The sequence below is a fragment of the Pomacea canaliculata genome, linkage group LG3, assembly GCF_003073045.1.
Source record: "Pomacea canaliculata isolate SZHN2017 linkage group LG3, ASM307304v1, whole genome shotgun sequence".
Classification (NCBI taxonomy): domain Eukaryota; kingdom Metazoa; phylum Mollusca; class Gastropoda; order Architaenioglossa; family Ampullariidae; genus Pomacea; species Pomacea canaliculata.
Window position 1 is genome coordinate 7,532,894 of NC_037592.1, and position 17,795 is coordinate 7,550,688.

General features: G+C 40.0%; 2 protein-coding genes across 2 annotated transcripts; both read left to right on the forward strand.

The window, feature by feature from the left end:
• The first annotated feature begins 235 nt into the window (after positions 1 to 235).
• On the forward strand, positions 236 to 6,565 carry LOC112558773 (toll-like receptor Tollo). The gene is given in 6 exon segments (XM_025229428.1): positions 236 to 504; positions 988 to 1,347; positions 3,294 to 3,349; positions 4,030 to 5,294; positions 5,296 to 5,813; positions 6,175 to 6,565. Coding segments are annotated over 6 exon segments (2,832 nt in total). The 3' UTR covers positions 6,539 to 6,565.
• A 3,772-nt stretch (positions 6,566 to 10,337) lies between these two features.
• Positions 10,338 to 13,045, forward strand: LOC112558774 (toll-like receptor Tollo). The gene is made up of 3 exons (XM_025229429.1): positions 10,338 to 10,719; positions 11,281 to 12,199; positions 12,655 to 13,045. Exons 1-3 carry the CDS (start codon positions 10,338 to 10,340, stop codon positions 13,016 to 13,018), a joined length of 1,665 nt encoding a protein of 554 aa, XP_025085214.1. The 3' UTR covers positions 13,019 to 13,045.
• The last annotated feature ends 4,750 nt before the right edge of the window (positions 13,046 to 17,795 follow it).

Genomic DNA, 17,795 nt, shown 5'->3' on the forward strand with positions numbered 1-17,795 from the left:
AAAGCAGCTGTCATGGCGGATGGGCTTGAGGATAGCAAGTATGACAGCAACTGGTCTGATGTTTCTAACCCACAATTGCAGCCCATCTTACAAAGAGTCCAAAAGCTTTTTTACCGTCCGCGTCAGAACCATCCAGTCTTAACTGACTCAGAGAAAGAAAAGTCAGTTTCGGAATTTCAAGACAACATCTTTTCATCACCTATCTCGCTCTACCGTTTACCTGTCGGACTTTGTGATGAGCGATCAAGCGTGTCTGTTGAGCCAGTCCACCAGTCTGTTGACGGCAGTTCTGGCGGCAGTGCTGGTGGTGTTCATGCTGACCTTCCTGGTGCTGTACAAGTACCGCTGGCACATTCGCCTGGCGCTGTACGAGGCTTTCCGAGTAAACCCGCAACGACGACGACGACAACCTGAACGCGAGTACGAGTATGATGTGTTCGTGTCGTACGCCAACGAAGACGTGGACTGGGTGAGACAGGAACTCATACCGACACTGGAAGGGAGGTAAGTGGACTGGATTAGGCAGGAACACATAAAAAACTTCAAGTGAGTATGTTCGCGTTTTGAGTTTGGCTTTTAAGGAGACATTTGTTTGCAAATTATTGTTTATATAATCTTAGAGAATGACTTCCAGTCTATTCACGAAATTGAAAGCCATAATGATTATCATGAATAAAACTCGTCAAAATTCATTGTATTAGGCAGTCAGAGGTCGGATTATCACGAATTCAAGCAAAAGTCATAACTGTTGCAAACGTGTCGTCGTAGGTCATAATGTAGGCCTAAACATTGAGAATTCGAAGGTATTGACAGCTTTCACTAATGTCAATCAAAGTTTCAAAAATGTACTTTTTTCCACATTTTATATTTGAAGCAATCTACATCTACATCCATTCGAATCCATCCATTCCACACACACACACACACTGTCGTAGTCGTAATTAGTATATTCTTCTGTAACATCATTTGTTGTCTTTTAACCGTCAGACACGGGCTGAGGCTGTGCATCCACCAGCGAGACTTCCCTGTCGGCGGCAACATCATCGACAACATCAGCACCTGTGTGCACGCGTCCAAGCGTGTCCTCTTTGTGTTGTCGCCGCACTTCGCCAGGAGCCGCTGGTGTCAGTTTGAACTGGTGTTCTGTCAAAACTACGTCATGGAACGCGATGACGTCCTGGTGCTGACGCTGCTGGCGCCCATTAGCGGTCGTGACATGACTGACGCCATCTCCGCCATGTTTAAGACGACGACTTACCTGGCGTGGGGCGAGGAAGACGACGCGAGAAAGGCTTTCTGGGGTCGTCTGGTGCTGGCTTTCCACGACATTGTGCCTCGACAGGTGGCGTGAGTAGTAACAACGAGATGTAAGACTTCAGCAGACACTGCTGTTGTGTTCTTTTGACAACATCCGTGTGTAATACATATTAAGCGTTCTGCTTGCTGTCTTTGTAAAACGTTATAGCAACAGCTGTATCACCTTGTTTCATAGCTCGTGTCGCGTACTGTTTGAACTTTGACCCCTTACGTCTCGGTGGGACATAGGGATTGTAACATATTAAAACCTTTATTACTTTTATTACTTTTATTTTTACTTCTTGATTTATTTACCAAGGCTTCCTATAGCGAGGTTGGTTTGTACATGTACTAAAATGATTGAACTCTGTTGTAAACTGAATTTGGAAAAACCTTACTTGACGTATTGTTGTAAGTAAACGAAAGGTTGCTGTTTTTTATGCATTAAAGATGCAAAACAAATTTAAAGTAATTGGACTGCTGGAGGACCTCTACATACACCCTAAGTTTCGCCGAACCCATTGGAGTTTGTTATTAAATTTTGTTTAAATGTTTTCTAAGTTAGGATTGGTTGCTCACAAGTGTTTAGGTGGACGTGGTGAGTGTGAATTGGTGGACTGGTGCGTTTGTGGTTCGGTAGTTAATATGTCAGGTTGAATAAAATCTGCGTTTCTCTCAAATCACAAAACTTTCCCCTCCTAGACCCGCACTGGTTAAAATTTTACCGTTTTAAGCGTTGTCTTGTGCTCGCTTGTATCATTAGCTGTTTTATTCTTATGTCTTTTCTGTTGCACACATTGTTTTGAATATTCAAGATAGCAATGTTCCAAGTGTTTTCTCTATACAGGCTGTGAATATCTTGGCAGTAAGAAGACTGAATAATAAAAATAGGTTTCAAATAAAATGTCGTCTGCTGAATTTGTGTTGAGACACAGTTTCTATTAGTGCGGACAATAATATACAGACAAGTCCTCCATCGCAAGGAAAACTGAAATTTCGCGGAAGTATTTCTAATTACATGAATTAGAAGAATTTCCTAGAAGAATTTTGTTCAGATAATCGTTAATTTTAAGAACATGACGGTCCACAGCTACAAGTCAAAATAAAACAAATTCAAACATACTTCTCTATTGTCTGTAGGTAAAGAAACACAAATATAGCAACAAATAAATTGTCGCTGAGCAAAAACTAACCCCATCATTACACAGACATATTTTAAACTTATAGAGCGTAAAAAAGAGAGCTCCATTTGAGAAGAAGAAACCAAGAAAAAAAATATGTCAACAGATGTTTCAGAGGGTACTTGACAGTGTTGACAGCGAATAATCCGTAAAAAAAAGAACTACCAGGAAATGATGGAAGCAGCTTCCTTTGCGGAAACACTTGAAATTAAACAGATAATTGCAACTTCTCGGTTTGGGTCAGATAAAATATCCTAACGGAAGGAGCTACGGGTATTATCTTTGTAAAGCCATGTTAGTAGCTTTAGTCCATTCCTTCCATGTTACTCGTATTAAAAAAAGAAGTTTCAAGTGATAGTTTCCTGGATCGCTTTCCTGTAGAGAAACACAATTTGAGAAAACAGCATTGTCGACGATCACTCAGCATTATTTCTCCATTATCTTGATGCTCACTGTTGACACACTGCGTTGTGTTTACTTGTAGTATGTACATGGACTATACAGGATGCAGTAAACTCTGTTGTCTGGAAAAACTCACGAGTTTCTGTTGATGAAGAGGCAACCTTCTCAGGCATGTACTTTTTTTTAGTGTTATAGGATTTAAACGCCTCTACAATTTTGTAATAGTATTTTGTGAGCAATTGCTTAAATGTTGTTTTTTTTTCCATTATTAAAAGATCAGAGTACGGATGAAGGTGACATTGCAGGCTGTCTTCAAAATCTACTCTGACTACAGTAGAGGGACATACACTGGACTGGTTGGCTGTGTGACCGAATACAAAACAACTCAATTTTCACTACATTTCAATTCCCTAGGGACAAAGATCAACAAAAGAAGGCCGACGAACCACAAAAAGTGAATCTTTCCACAGGCATTTGCTTCTACAACTTGATGAAGATCGCTGAGATAAACATATCAGAGTCCGGCTCTTTTGTTGTACACTTTTCGCATCGTGTATAAATAACACAACCTGTTGAAAGCCTTTAGTCTACTTCATTTTAAACACCTGTCAATCAACAGTCTGGTACTTGGAATATCAAATTTCCATAATATTTCTATTAGAACAAAAACTTTCAAATAGAGCTGACTGGATGTGCATAAGAGATTCTCATATACTAAAGAATACACAAATCCCACTAAACTACTGAGAATAATCCGCGAATGACTGACCTGGTGTTTATAACCTCAGAAAAATCTGTATCCTTGCTGTGTACACTGTGTCACACTGACAAAATATATTTCAAATTGTTCAAGAAGGATCCTTGCCAGTGATTACAAAATTGCTTTTCGATTAGAAAAAAGCGAGAAGGAAAGTTATACTCGAAACAATTTCTTGTTGACTACTCACGCATGAAAATGAGGTTTTTATTCCCCAAATATATCAGCTTTAAGATACTTTTTTTATTTTTGACCGAACATCTTGTAGTTAGCCATTGCTTCGCCGAAAATGTACCAAAGCCTGGAAAAGACTGTTATGAAGGGATGTGCTGGTGTTCACACGACATCGCGGATTGTTCACATAATTACGGACGTTTGCAGTTTGTACCAAAGCTGACTTCCACCATCTCAACGTTGGACTTTTCCTTCAACAACCTGAACCACCTTCATTCAGACTTCTTCAGCAATGTCACCCAGCTTGCTCCATAAATCTGACTGGCAACGGACTTTCCTCCATCGACCAGCATGCCTTTCGTGGATTGCAAAATCTGACTGATATAACTCTCGACAACAACAATCTAGATTTCTACTCTGTACGACCAGTTCTGAATGTGTCTTCGTTAGTTGAACTGAGGATGTCCAAGAACTACAATGCTACCTACATTCCTGAAAAAATATTCTTGGAGTTTTCATTACCACACTTGAGTGGCTTGGCTATTGCTGGAATCAATTTGCCAGTTTTACATATGAGTGTTTTCAAACCTCTCAAGAAGCTTGTTTTTCTGGACGTGGGTATCAATGATATACAGAGTATTGTGGTAGACAGTTTGCCGTCGCTCACTTATCTCATCCTCAACGATAATAACATTGGAAAAGACTTTATACAAACTTGTTACAATACAAACGAGTCGCTTTATCCAATGCTGCGCTATCTCAGTCTAAGGAATAACAATATTTATAGCTTAGACCGGCGTGTCTGTTTGCCAAACTTAGAACATTTAGAGATTGCATATAACAAATTGTACTTCTTAAGGACAGGTGGTTTCTCGAATCTTCAAAAGCTTCGACGCCTTAATTTGTCAGGCTTACGACTTAAAGAAATCGACCCTCTTGCTTTCGCAAGCGACTCCCTGGAATTTCTGTACATGTCAAGTAGTGGCATTGACTTTTCTAGCGATTCAATCAGTGCGCAAATGTTTGATCAGTGCCCAAAACTTTCCTTTCTTGAGCTAGATTACAATAATTTTTCCAATGTCACCGACGCAAAAGTTCAACAACTTTTTCATCGTATCCCCCTGCTTACTAGGGTCTACCTGGGTAATTCAAGAATCAAAACTATCACATCTGATACATTTAAAGATATTCCCCACGTTAAGGTATTGAGTTTGTATACAAACGCAATCGAAGATCTTCCAGACGGCGTCTTCGACCATCTCGTCAACTTGATAATCCTTCGTCTTAACGACAATCGTCTGTCAGAGATAAGGGAGACCACCTTCAGTGTCAACACTCGCCAACGTCTTCGCCTACTGGACTTGAGCAACAATCCCTACACGTGCACGTGCAGCTTGAGGTGGTTCACATCCTGGCTGATGGACGAAAGTGAAAAAGTTTGTAAACTTTCCGACAGGTTACGTGTGCGCTCTTTTCTCAACCAGCAACAGTAAACAAGTGGGGAAAAAAGCTGTCATGGCGGATGTCTCTGAGGGCGGCAAGTACAGCAACAAATGGTCTGATTTTCCTAAGCGAAAATCGCAACCAATCTCACGACATTTCCAGCAGGTATATCACCATCAGCACCACCAGCCCCTAGTCTCAACTCTCACAGAAACATCAGTTTCTGAATCACAAGGACAGGTCTTTTTATCACCTGTGGACACCACCGTTTACCTATCTGATTTCTTTCTGAGCGATCAAGCGTGTCTGTTGAGTCAGTCCACCAGTCTGTTGACGGCAGTTCTGGCGGCAGTGCTGGTGGTGTTCATGCTGACCTTCCTGGTGCTGTACAAGTACCGCTGGCACATTCGCCTGGCGCTGTACGAGGCTGTTCGAGGAAACCCGCAACGACAACAGCAGCGACAACCTGAGCGCGACTACGAGTATGATGTGTTCGTGTCATATGCCAACGAGGACGTGGACTGGGTGAGAGAGGAACTCATACCGACACTGGAAGGGAGGTAAGTGGACTGGATTAGACAGGAACACATAAAACATGTGAGTATGTTATTGGCGTTTTGATTTTTGGATTTCAATGATTCATTTGTATGCAAATGATTTGTTATAGAATCTGAGAAGATGACATCCAGTCTATTCACTAAATGGAAGGCCATAAAGATTATCATGCATAAAAATACGTCAAAATTCATTGTATTAGACAGCCAAAAGTCGGATTATTAGGAATTTCCGCAAATGTTGCCCAGGTGTCATTGTAGGTTGCATTGTTGGAAGAAATCTACATCTACATCCATTCCACACATCCACACACTGTCGTAGTATCACATTCTACTGTGGCTTCTTTTCTAGTCTTTTAATCATCAGACACGGGCTGAGGCTGTGCATCCACCAGCGAGACTTCCCTGTCGGCGGCAACATCATCGACAATATCAGCACCTGTGTGCACGCGTCCAAGCGTGTCCTCTTTGTGTTGTCACCGCACTTCGCCAGGAGCCGCTGGTGTCAGTTTGAACTGGTGTTCTGTCAAAACTACGTCATGGAACGCGATGACGTCCTGGTGCTGACGCTGCTGGCGCCCATTAGCGGTCGTGACATGACTGACGCCATCTCCGCCATGTTTAAGACGACGACTTACCTGGCGTGGGGCGAGGAAGACGACGCGAGAAAGGCTTTCTGGGGTCGTCTGGTGCTGGCTTTCCACGACATTGTGCCTCGACAGGTGGCGTGAGAAGTAACAACGAGATGTAAATAATCTAGGGACAGACGATAGACTGCTCTCTTGTTTCTTGACATCAGATGTGTTTGAGACATTTCGCAAGGCGTTTTGATTTTTATCTTTAATGGAATTCGACGCTGAGAGCTGTATTATATTGCTGCTCTTTTAAAGTAACCTAGATTTCAAAGTCTGACTATGTAGGTTCTAGGCTTAAACTTTCCAACAGGTGCTGTATTGTTTGAACTTTTTTTGGTCCCCTCATCTGTGGTTTTTTTTTTCCTAGAACATTTATTTTCCATAAACACATTACAGGCTTAACATGTCATCTGTATTATGAGGTGTATAGTACCCACAGTCAAGGTAAAGTGCTTCGTTGGGGGAAAAATAGAGCCCTACCCTATCCTTTTTACTGTCGGAGTGGACCTTGAACCTTGAAACGAATGTATGGATCTTTCAATGGCTCCTTTTATTTTATTATATATATATGTTTCAAAACACTTTCTCTAATGTTGATAGAGAACTTGCGGTCTGTATACTGAGTAAATTGCATTTTTTCTGTTCAACCAGAGATATACTTCAAGGAACCTAGTTTAAATTTATATAAGGAAGGATGGTCCGTACTTCTTTAGTCAAAACTTTCGAAGAAATATATTAAATACAGAGATATTTTACACAACTTGAAAAACACCGGAGAATATCTTCTTGAAAATCTTAAGCTTACTTTGAGAAAAGAAAAGCATTTATAAAGGTACTGGTTGTCGACTATCTACGTCCATTAGGATGCAATGCAAAACATGTCATACCCCTGTTGAACAAGGAACATGGGAAGATTATATTTGATGCATTGTCTAATGAGGAAACGAAAGGTTGCTGTGTCTACTTTTTATGCTGTAAAGATGCAGAAAAAATGAAAGAAAATGGACGGCTGGATTACTTTTACATTTACCCCAGTTTTGACAACCCCATTGTAGTGTGCTTTTGTTGTTTTTTTAATGTTATGGAAGTTAGGGTTGATGGTTCGTATGTGTAGTGGGAGAGGGGAGGAGAGTGACGGGTGTGGGTGGTTTTGTGTTCGGTAGTAAATAACTCAGGTTGAGCAGAATCTGTGGTACTCCCAATGCCAGAAAATATTCTCGTAAACAGCCGCTATGGTTAAGAGTAATAGTTTTACAATTCGTGAGTTTTCAACGTAGAAGCATTTTGTTTTGTCAGCCATTGTCTTGATCCTGCTGGTATCTTCAGCCGATTTTAGTGGATGGTTTTCAGTAATTGCCTCTCAGTTATTATAAGAAATTTTCATATTGCAACACTAATAAACTATGTCTAACCAAGAACTATTCACATCATTGTTGGTACATATTTCAAACTTTTTTTCTCAGGAGGGAGCTAGTGATGTAGAAGAAGCCTGATTTCGTCTTAGAGACCAGAAATATGCTCTTGATATGCAAGATATTTCAAATAGTTACGCTGTTTCTTACAAAAGTTTTGGTTGTTTGCCATTCTTTCTTCGTGCAAAATGTATCACAGCAAGAAAAAAAAATTGTTATTATGAGATGCTCTGGTGCTTACAGGACACTGCAAAATGTTCCTACCAGCATGCATTCAAAAGTTTCTCGAATTGCCTTTCCAACCTGTTTAATGTGTTTGCAAAGGTTTTTTATGGATACCCGACATCCGAATGATTATTTTCATTTCAACAGTTTGCTGAGAAAATGTTCGTTGTCCAACAAGTGTCATTTGCTTCTTATTAAAAGCAACCAAATCTGTTATTTTTAAATTTATATTCTATGAAAACGCTATGTAGAAACTTCTGTAAAAACTGATGTGCTTGACGTCCATGACATCACAATCCAGACACTTAATGTAGACACACATTTACAGTAGAGAGTATATTAAAATTTATTTCTATTGCCTAACTTTCGTCTAGAAGCGACTTGGGACTTTTACATTGAATGTCTCTGAAACCAGCAATGAACCTGGTCTGCTTGACGCCAGCATCAACATGATCCACGATCTTCACACAGACACTTTCCATCAGTTAAAAGTCTTATCCTCAGCGGATCGCAGGTGACTTTATGTTCTGGAAATAACACATTTTGCACTGTATATGGCTGAGAATTCTTTCTATATTGTGTGTGTCAAATGAATTTTTCTTCAGATCTTGTATGGAGGATATGTCAGAGTACATGATGATCAGGTGTTAAAATTATTGTCAAAGGCTTAGTTATTGTTGTGTTGTGCTGACTGCAAAGGGGAAAAAAACACCTGTTGACAAGAGGAAAATTTCAGTTCCTTGTTTCTCATCAGCTGAGTATTTGTAAATTGCATGAGGGATGTTCTCAAGTCGCTGTTTTTTTGTCTGCCGAATTTAACATTTTGCTTTAAATGTGTCAGTAATTTTGTGACTGATATTCTTAAAAGTGTTTGGAAAATTAGTCATTGTCTAATGTTTGTTTCTTTTCGCTATCTTTAAGTCAAATAAAAGTTCAAGTTAAAAATCCTCTTAGCTGTATCTGTTTGACATTGTCGTTTGACTATAGCATGTTCGTTGTTTTTATTTTGAATTTTATTTCTCTTTACAATTTTAAAGTGAAGTTATGCGAACAGCAGTTTCGAAGGGTACGTTGCCATAAATAATCGGTTAAAAATTATCAGGAAATCGTGAAACCGGCTTCCCTTCTGGAAATTCTGGATAATTGCAGCTTCTTGGTTTGTTGCCATAGGGCAGGCGCTACAAAGGGTCACATGCGCGAAAAACTGCCTACCAGTGGTCCTTGGTGCAGCAGCCATCACCATCCTGAATAAGGGACACAAAGACTCGTAGGGCTGCCATACTACCTGGTATCTTCCTTAGGAGGTTTACATATATGTGAGAGAAGGTGTAGGTGTGTATGTGTGTTTAATGTCTTGTATGGGTATGTATGGCCATTATGTTGTGTATATATACATATGGTCGTATTATGTTTTTATATTTGGTTGGGCTTGTGAGCAAAAGAAAAATTTGTTTCTTGGACTTCCTTGGACGGGAATAAAGTTTGATTTTATTTTATACCTCCTATATCTACTGATATCTGCAAAAAACGCAAACCGTTCAAGTTGGTATTTAAAAATTGTAATTGTCTTGGATCTCGTCAGGGCAAACGGTCAATTAAGCCATCTGACTGATATGCTAATCATATCGGTCTCCTAAATACAAAAAACTGGTAGCTCCCCTGATTAACGTAGAGGTTATCTGTGTCCCAACAGACACTGTGAGTCCTAATTAGTACCTACAAGAAATAAACTTTTGCTGACATCTTCAGTTCTTCTATAGGTTCTCTATCTTAAATCACGAGCTTGAACTTTCACCGTTAATTATTGGATTAAAAATGTAAAAGAAAAAATTCGATGTACGTGCGAGCGCGAATATGAGTGTGATTGCTGTACAATGAAAACTGTCAGTAATGATTTTCCTTTGTTATCGCAAAAATATTGATGTGAAAGCAAAACATCACACGCCCCTGTTAAATAATGATTACGGGAAGATTATATTTGCCTATTGTCTTATGAGGAAACGACAGGTTGCTGTGTTATCTTTAAAAAGCCAGAACGCACAACTGAGTTCCATAACCTGAGTAGACTGACTTCCGTTTGTTTATTCAACACGTATGTTGAGCGTTCCTCAAGAAATGTTCCCATGGAGAAGAAAATGCCTCGTGTATGCAGGTGCGCTAGATATCTGATACTTGTGTTCTGTCTTACAATCGTTTTGGTTGTCAGTCCTTGTTTCGCCGACAATGTTTCAAAGCAAGGGGAAGACTGCTATCAGGGGATGTGCTGGTGTTCACACGACACCGCGGATTGTTCAGGTAATGGAGGACTGTTGAAGTTTGTGCCAAAGCTGCCTTCCACCATCTCAAAGTTACTCTTTTCCAAGAACGCTTTGACCCACCTCCCTTCAGACTTCTTCAGTAACGTGACCCAGCTTTTCTCCATATATCTGATGGACAACGGGCTTTCCTCCATGGACCAGCATGCCTTTCGGGGTTTACGAAATCTAACTTCTTTAACTCTCGACAACAACTTCCTGGATTTCGACTCCGTGAGACCAGCTCTGAATGTGTCTTCGTTAGTCCACTTGCAGATGATCAAGAACTTAAATGTTACCTACATTCCTGACAACATATTCTTGGAGTTCCCATTACCACACTTACGTGGGTTAAACCTTGCTAAAAGCAAATTACGAGTTTTGAATATGAGTGTTTTTAAACCGCTCAAGAACCTCATTTATTTGGAAGTGAGTAAAAGCAACGTAGAACGTCTCATCGTAGACACTTTGCCCTCGCTAAAATATCTCATCCTTTGCAACAATTACATTTCAGGTGACTTCATACCGATTTGTTACGATACAAACAAATCGCATTTTCCGAACCTACGGTATCTCGATCTCGGCTCTAATTATATTGACACCATAGACCGTCCTGTTTGTCTGCCGAACTTAGACTTTCTTAGCCTTGGAAGGAACCGACTTAGCGTCCTAACGACGAATTATTTCTCGAGATTTCCAAAGCTACGCACTCTTTGGTTGAATTCTATGCTCTACCCTATTAAAAATATATATGCACGTGCTTTCGAAAGCTCCACACTGGAAAAATTGTATTTGTTTGGTAACCGCATTTTATTTTCTCACGATTCTGTCAGCGCACAAATGTTTGCTGGTTGCCCAAATCTTACACTCGTTCACATGAATCGCAACGATTTTTCCAATGTCTCAGACAAAAAGTTACAAGAACTTTTTCGAGGTATTTCCATGCTAACTTATGTCTCCATTGGTTATTCAAGTATCAAAACTATCACATCTGCTACATTCATAGGAGTTCCCCATGTTGAGGAGATAAATTTGGATAAAAACGTCATCGAAGTTCTTCCAGACGGCGTCTTTGACCATCTCGTCAACTTAACAGTCCTTCGTGTTAGCTACAATCGTCTGTCAGTGATACGGGAGACAACCTTTAGTGCTAGCACTCGCCAACGTCTTCACCTATTGGACCTGAGCAACAATCCCTATGCATGCACCTGCAACGTGCAATGGTTTAGAGCCTGGCTAACAGACGAAAAACAAAAGTTTCTAAAATTTCCAAAAGACTACGTTTGCGCTTTTTTCTCATCTAGCAGCAGTGACGATGTCGGAAAAGTAGCTGTCATGACGGATGCCCATAAGGTCGGGAAGTACAGCAGCAAATCGTCTGATTTTTCTAACCGAATATCGCAGCCCATCTCACGGCGTTTCCAGAAGGTATTTCATCATCAGGACCAGCAGCCCTTCGTGGTAACTCACACACAGGAAGAATCATCAGTTTCTGAATCACAAGATCAGATCTTTCTACCACCTGTCCACTCTACCGTTTACTTATCTGATTTCCTTCTGAGCGATCAAGCGTGTCTGTTGAGTCAGTCCACCAGTCTGTTGACGGCAGTTCTGGCGGCAGTGCTGGTGGTGTTCATGCTGACCTTCCTGGTGCTGTACAAGTACCGCTGGCACATTCGCCTGGCGCTGTACGAGGCTTTTCGAGGAAACCCGCAACGACGACAACAACAACCTGAACACGAGTACGAGTATGATGTGTTCGTGTCGTACGCCAACGAGGACGTGGACTGGGTGAGACAGGAACTCATACCGACACTGGAAGGGAGGTAAGTGGAAGGAGTTAGACAGGAACTCATACACAATTTTCAAAGGTTAGGGTTAGGTTTAGTAGAATGTAATATATAAGAACTCAAACTGACAAGGGAGTTTAGTGGACTGATTGATAGCTTAACTTTTAGCTGGAAGAAATAAGTTTGTCTCCATGCTTTATTTCTTTGGTTCTTTCGTAAAAAATCTTTCTGATGAGATAAAATGATTAAATGATGCAAATGACTAAATACCAATTTTTTTCTTAAAATGCAAACTTTCAAGTATTAACGCTCACAGATAGGGTTAAAAAATCATATTGGGTCCTAGGAGGAGTTACAGTTGTGAGCAGTATTGTGTACTTCTTCAGGAATCTTATTTTTTCCCAAGCAGAAAACTGCATAAATTTCTTTTTGTCACAAATCATCGAGCATATGCTCAGAATATGTGTCTATCATTTCTTTTTAACCGTCAGACACGGGCTGAGGCTGTGCGTCCACCAGCGAGACTTCCCTGTCGGCGGCAACATCATCGACAACATCAGCACCTGTGTGCACGCGTCCAAGCGTGTCCTCTTTGTGTTGTCGCCGCACTTCGCCAGGAGCCGCTGGTGTCAGTTTGAACTGGTGTTCTGTCAAAACTACGTCATGGAACGCGATGACGTCCTGGTGCTGACGCTGCTGGCGCCCATTAGCGGTCGTGACATGACTGACGCCATCTCCGCCATGTTTAAGACGACGACTTACCTGGCGTGGGGCGAGGAAGACGACGCGAGAAAGGCTTTCTGGGGTCGTCTGGTGCTGGCTTTCCACGACATTGTGCCCCGACAGGTGGCGTGAGAAGAAACAACGAGATGTAAATAATCTAGGGACAGACCGTTCGTGTATCTGTTGATATTAACTGTGTTGTTGACATTTCGCTAGGTTGTCTATATAATGGAATTTTACACCTTCCGCTGTATTTTATTGTTAGACGAACTAGATTTAAAAAGTTTGACTACATTTATTGATGTAGTGTGTAGGTTTAAACTTCCCCGCAATCCTTTGTACTGTCTGAGCTTATTTTTGACCTGTCGTATCTTATCGGGAGACAGGGGCCATAACTGCTGGGTAAGGTGATAATTTTACTACTACCTTAATAAGTTTTTCACTTTTTTTTTTTTTTACTTTGTGGCTTCTTGAACCATCTTGTGGTATTCAGTAAAGGAGTTCAATGTAAAATATCTGAATGATTTATTAATCCTATTTTTCTAGTAAATTTAACAGCTGGCAGTGTGTCCTTCTTATCAGGACCTACAAAACTTGTCAGAACTACTTTTGCGTCTCCTCAACGTTAACCCTTGAACTTTTATAAAGAATTCTCAAATTACAAGTGAAATATCTGAATTTGTGCCGAACTTTGGAGGCATTAGTGTTGTATTGTAACTAAATGATAAAATAATAAGAGTTTTATGTAACAGTAGCTTAAAATGCATCCCACAAGTCTGAAATACTTTCAATGCTCAATATTTGTGAGTGGGCTATATATAGGACACTGCTGACGTCAGTTTACTTCAGCAGTCGTACTACTCTGCATCAGAAAATGACGCAATAAACTCTGGATGACCTGTGCATGACGATATTATGCAATGTGATGTAATATTACGTCATTGTAGGCTTATTAAGGATGTTGTTACAATCCTTCTGGACACATGTACACTGTAAACAGAGAAAATGAACGATATCAGACATCGCTAATAGAGAACCAATACAAAATGTTCATGGTCATATTCGTGTTCAGCACACCAAGGTATTACAGGTTATGATCTTTTTACATCAGTCATAACTTCAGCGTTGATCAGTGTAAGGTGTCATTGGTGACTGTCGAGAAAGTTGCGGCCCCTGTCATGGGGCATCCCCACTGTCACTAGAGCATTGTGCGTGGTGTCATGGTGCGATGGCGAAATGTCGACAGTGGTTTGAGAAATTTTTGTACATAAATTCTTAAAAAAAAATTGTAACTATCAACTTTGTGTGTATCTTGGTGCAAAATGTTTTCACAACCGATGTTATCTGTAAGCAGTTTTGTTTAAAACCATCCACCTGACATTACTTTTCATGGGTACTGAAAGGAAGCAATATGATAATAACAAATTGGTGAGTCTTGATTGTCACGAGATATACTGTATCAAGAACCGTAGTTTTGGTTATAGAATTACTGTGGTCGTATCCAAACACTCAACACTTGTGTTTAATATGAAAGACTTTTGATGTGTTTTAATGGTATGAACTACATGCGTTGTAAACAATTGGGAGAGATTAGCAGAAAGACTGAAAAGTAAACGTTCAATCGTCTTCAAATCCTAGAAAAGCGGAAAATTCGATGAGAAGACAGACGAAGTCAGTTCTTACAATCACAAACAGTTACCCACTTCTTGAATCCCGCTGTTGGTTTATCACCGGAAGTCGTTTGTAGTTTCTCTTATCAAAGAAAGCACACACACACACACTACCTCTGAATGATGATAAGAATGAACCCGGTACTCACTTTCCACACAGAACCCATCCATTTCTTTGTCTGTTTGCAGCTTGGACCTTGACCTTTTATCATGTTTCTCATGTCTGAAGTATTCATGACCTTTAACTACGTAGGGTTAGCTCCATCCGTCATTATCTTACCTCTGAGGCAACCAAAACTCTAAACTCTCGAGAATGGAATGTTGTATTCCTATATTGACATTCCCAAGAATCTTTTAGAGTGACTCAAAACTCATATCTATACCCCACAGCTGTAGGTTCATCTTCCGCCATCAGGCTTCTTGACCCACTGAGACAGAGATGTATGGACAAAGGCGTGCTTCTGATCAAGCCCTATACACTTGTAACAAATTATCTGCCAACATTCTTACTCTGTTTTTTTAACCACCTTTAAGTGCAAACTGAAATCGTTCAATACCCAACTGAGCCACTGCCACTTTTTTCAAAATCAGTGACTTTACCCTTTCATATCCAGACAATGCGATGGCGTTAAATATGATTGGATTTACTTTGTGAATAAGTTTACTGAATAAGTACATGTATATACAGATGTTGGTAAGTTTATGTAGAATAGGTTTGTTTGTAAGTTTTTTTTGTTTGTTTGAAAAGTGCTTTGAACAAATTATTTTGTAAAATCACTATATTGATGCTTATTATGGTCGTTGTTTTGGCAGTAAAGTGCTTCAACCTAAATTTCGCACTCTGAGGGAAGAGGGATGAAGTAAAACCAGTGTAACCGGAAAGAAAACTCTTATCAACGACCGGCACTGCGAAAAGGTGGGACATACAGAGACGAAATCCCCAGGACCTGTCTCACTCCAGTGGTGATAAGCGAGTGTTTAACCCCCCTACCCTACGGGGGACCCACTCCAAATGATGTGAAGGTTTCATATCTTTAAACGAGTAGCATGAGATGTAGAGTGTTCCATATCATCAGAGCACGTTTGAATGTGTAATATCGTTTAAACATTTGTTTGGTGTAAGTTCGTGACTATTTCTGCAGTACAGTTAACACTAGAGACATACAAAGGGTATGTATACATGGATGCTTACCGATATAATACATATATTAATGTAATAGCGAGATCTTAATATCTCCGAGTGTACTTCAAGAATTCGAGTATCTTGTGTATTTACATGTTTAATGTTTTAGTTTAATATATTTCCAGTGACATTTTTGCAAAGTAACTTTTTCGATCCAGGTTTTCAATATATTTTACAATACCGTGCATGTAAAGATAAATACATATCTCTATGGTGAGAAGATGTAAACAAACAGCAATGGGGGAAATGAGTGTACGCGCTGACAAAAACAATTGTTGATAAATGTCTGACACTTCCTGTTCTTTATTTTTTTTTCTTTTAAAAACTTTTTTCTTACTGCTCTTACTCATTATGTGGTATTGCATTGCAGGAACTTTACCATTGTTTCTTTTCTGTAAGTAAAGTATACATTCTGCTTCATGTTTGCTTGTATGTTAAATGTTTTATCCTTTTACGTTCATTACACTCGTGTAACACTCATTCTGTCCGACAAAAAGATCTAACTTAATGCATCCTTGGTTTATTTTTTCTCCTCCGCTAAACACATAATAATAACAACAAGCGCAAGATTTGTATATCGCATACTCACACTCGTAAGGAGCATGCTCGTAGCGCTTAAACACGAAAAAGAGACATGGACAATATACGAGAGACAGAAGAACAAACAAGTATCATATAAATGATGACGAATAAATGATAAATACGGAAAACGCAAAGAGGATCCAAGTAACAAGAACTGAGAGTATCATGATCTTGCAAAAGGAAGACGAGCAGGGGAGTAACAATCAGCGGAAAAGGGAGGAAGGGTGTGACAAAGGACGAGCATTGTGTGGACTGTAGTTTGGAGTAATGTTTACGGAAGAGATGTGTCTTCAGTGCACGTTTAAAGGATTTGATTGTAGGTAGATGGCGGATATGGATAGAGAGAGAATCCCATTGTTTTGCTGGATATGTGACCATGTTTTTTTGTTTTGGTGAGTAATCAGGATAAGGTCGTCAGACGAAGAGTGGAGTTGTCTAGCTAGGACATAATGGAATAGAAGTTGAGAGAAGTAGTCTGGGCAGGTGTCAGCAAAGAAATTTAAACACAGCAAGGACAGTTTGTACTGAATGCACTGTAGAAAATAAAATAGAAGAGAGTGTCCGGGTCCCGTTTCCTAGCTCCAAGCACCAGACATGCAGCAGACTTCTGTACTTTCTGGAGTTTGTGAAGAAGGTATACAGGGCAGCCAGCAAGCAAGGAGTTGCAGTAATCTAGTCTGGATAAAACAAACCCACAAACAAGATGTTGGTATTGCATTTAGACAGAATGTGACAGATGGCGCAGATCTTGCGTAGCTCATAATAGACAGACTGACAGACAGCTGTAACTTGTCTATCATAATAGACAGACTGACAGACAGCTGTAACTTGTCTATCATAATAGACAGACAGATGTAACTTGTCTACCATAATTGACAGACTGACAGACAGCTGTAACTTGTTTAGCAAGAGTCATGTCTGCAGTGACAATGAATCCCAGATTCCTGATGGAGGACCCAAAGGTGATGTTGGTTTCGCCCACCTTGATGTGACTGCTCCAAGACCCGGGTTTGGCGATAATAACTCCACACTCGCAGCAGAGACCTGTCTTCCATCAACCTGGTCACTTATTATCTGCATCATCATTAAAAGGAAGAAAAGTTTTAAGTGATGGTCTCCTGTCTCCTTTATTTTCTTCCTTGTCCTCCGTTCCAATTTCCTGTTGGGAAAAACAATTAAAGTAATTGCATTGTATACGAGCACTGATCATTATATCTACATTATCTTGATGCACACTACCTGTACTGTGTTTGTTACATTGACTGTATAGGATGGAGTAAACTTTGTGGTCCGACAAATCTGACGGTTTTCTCTTCATAGACAACCTTCACAGGTAAACCTAAAGTTCTTTTGTCTTTTATAGGCTCTTAACAACGCTATTATTTTTTTTAAAAAAAGTACTTTGGCTGTGAGCAATTGCTTGATGTTTCTTGTTTTTCCTCAACAGAACAGAGTACAGATCAAGATCACATTC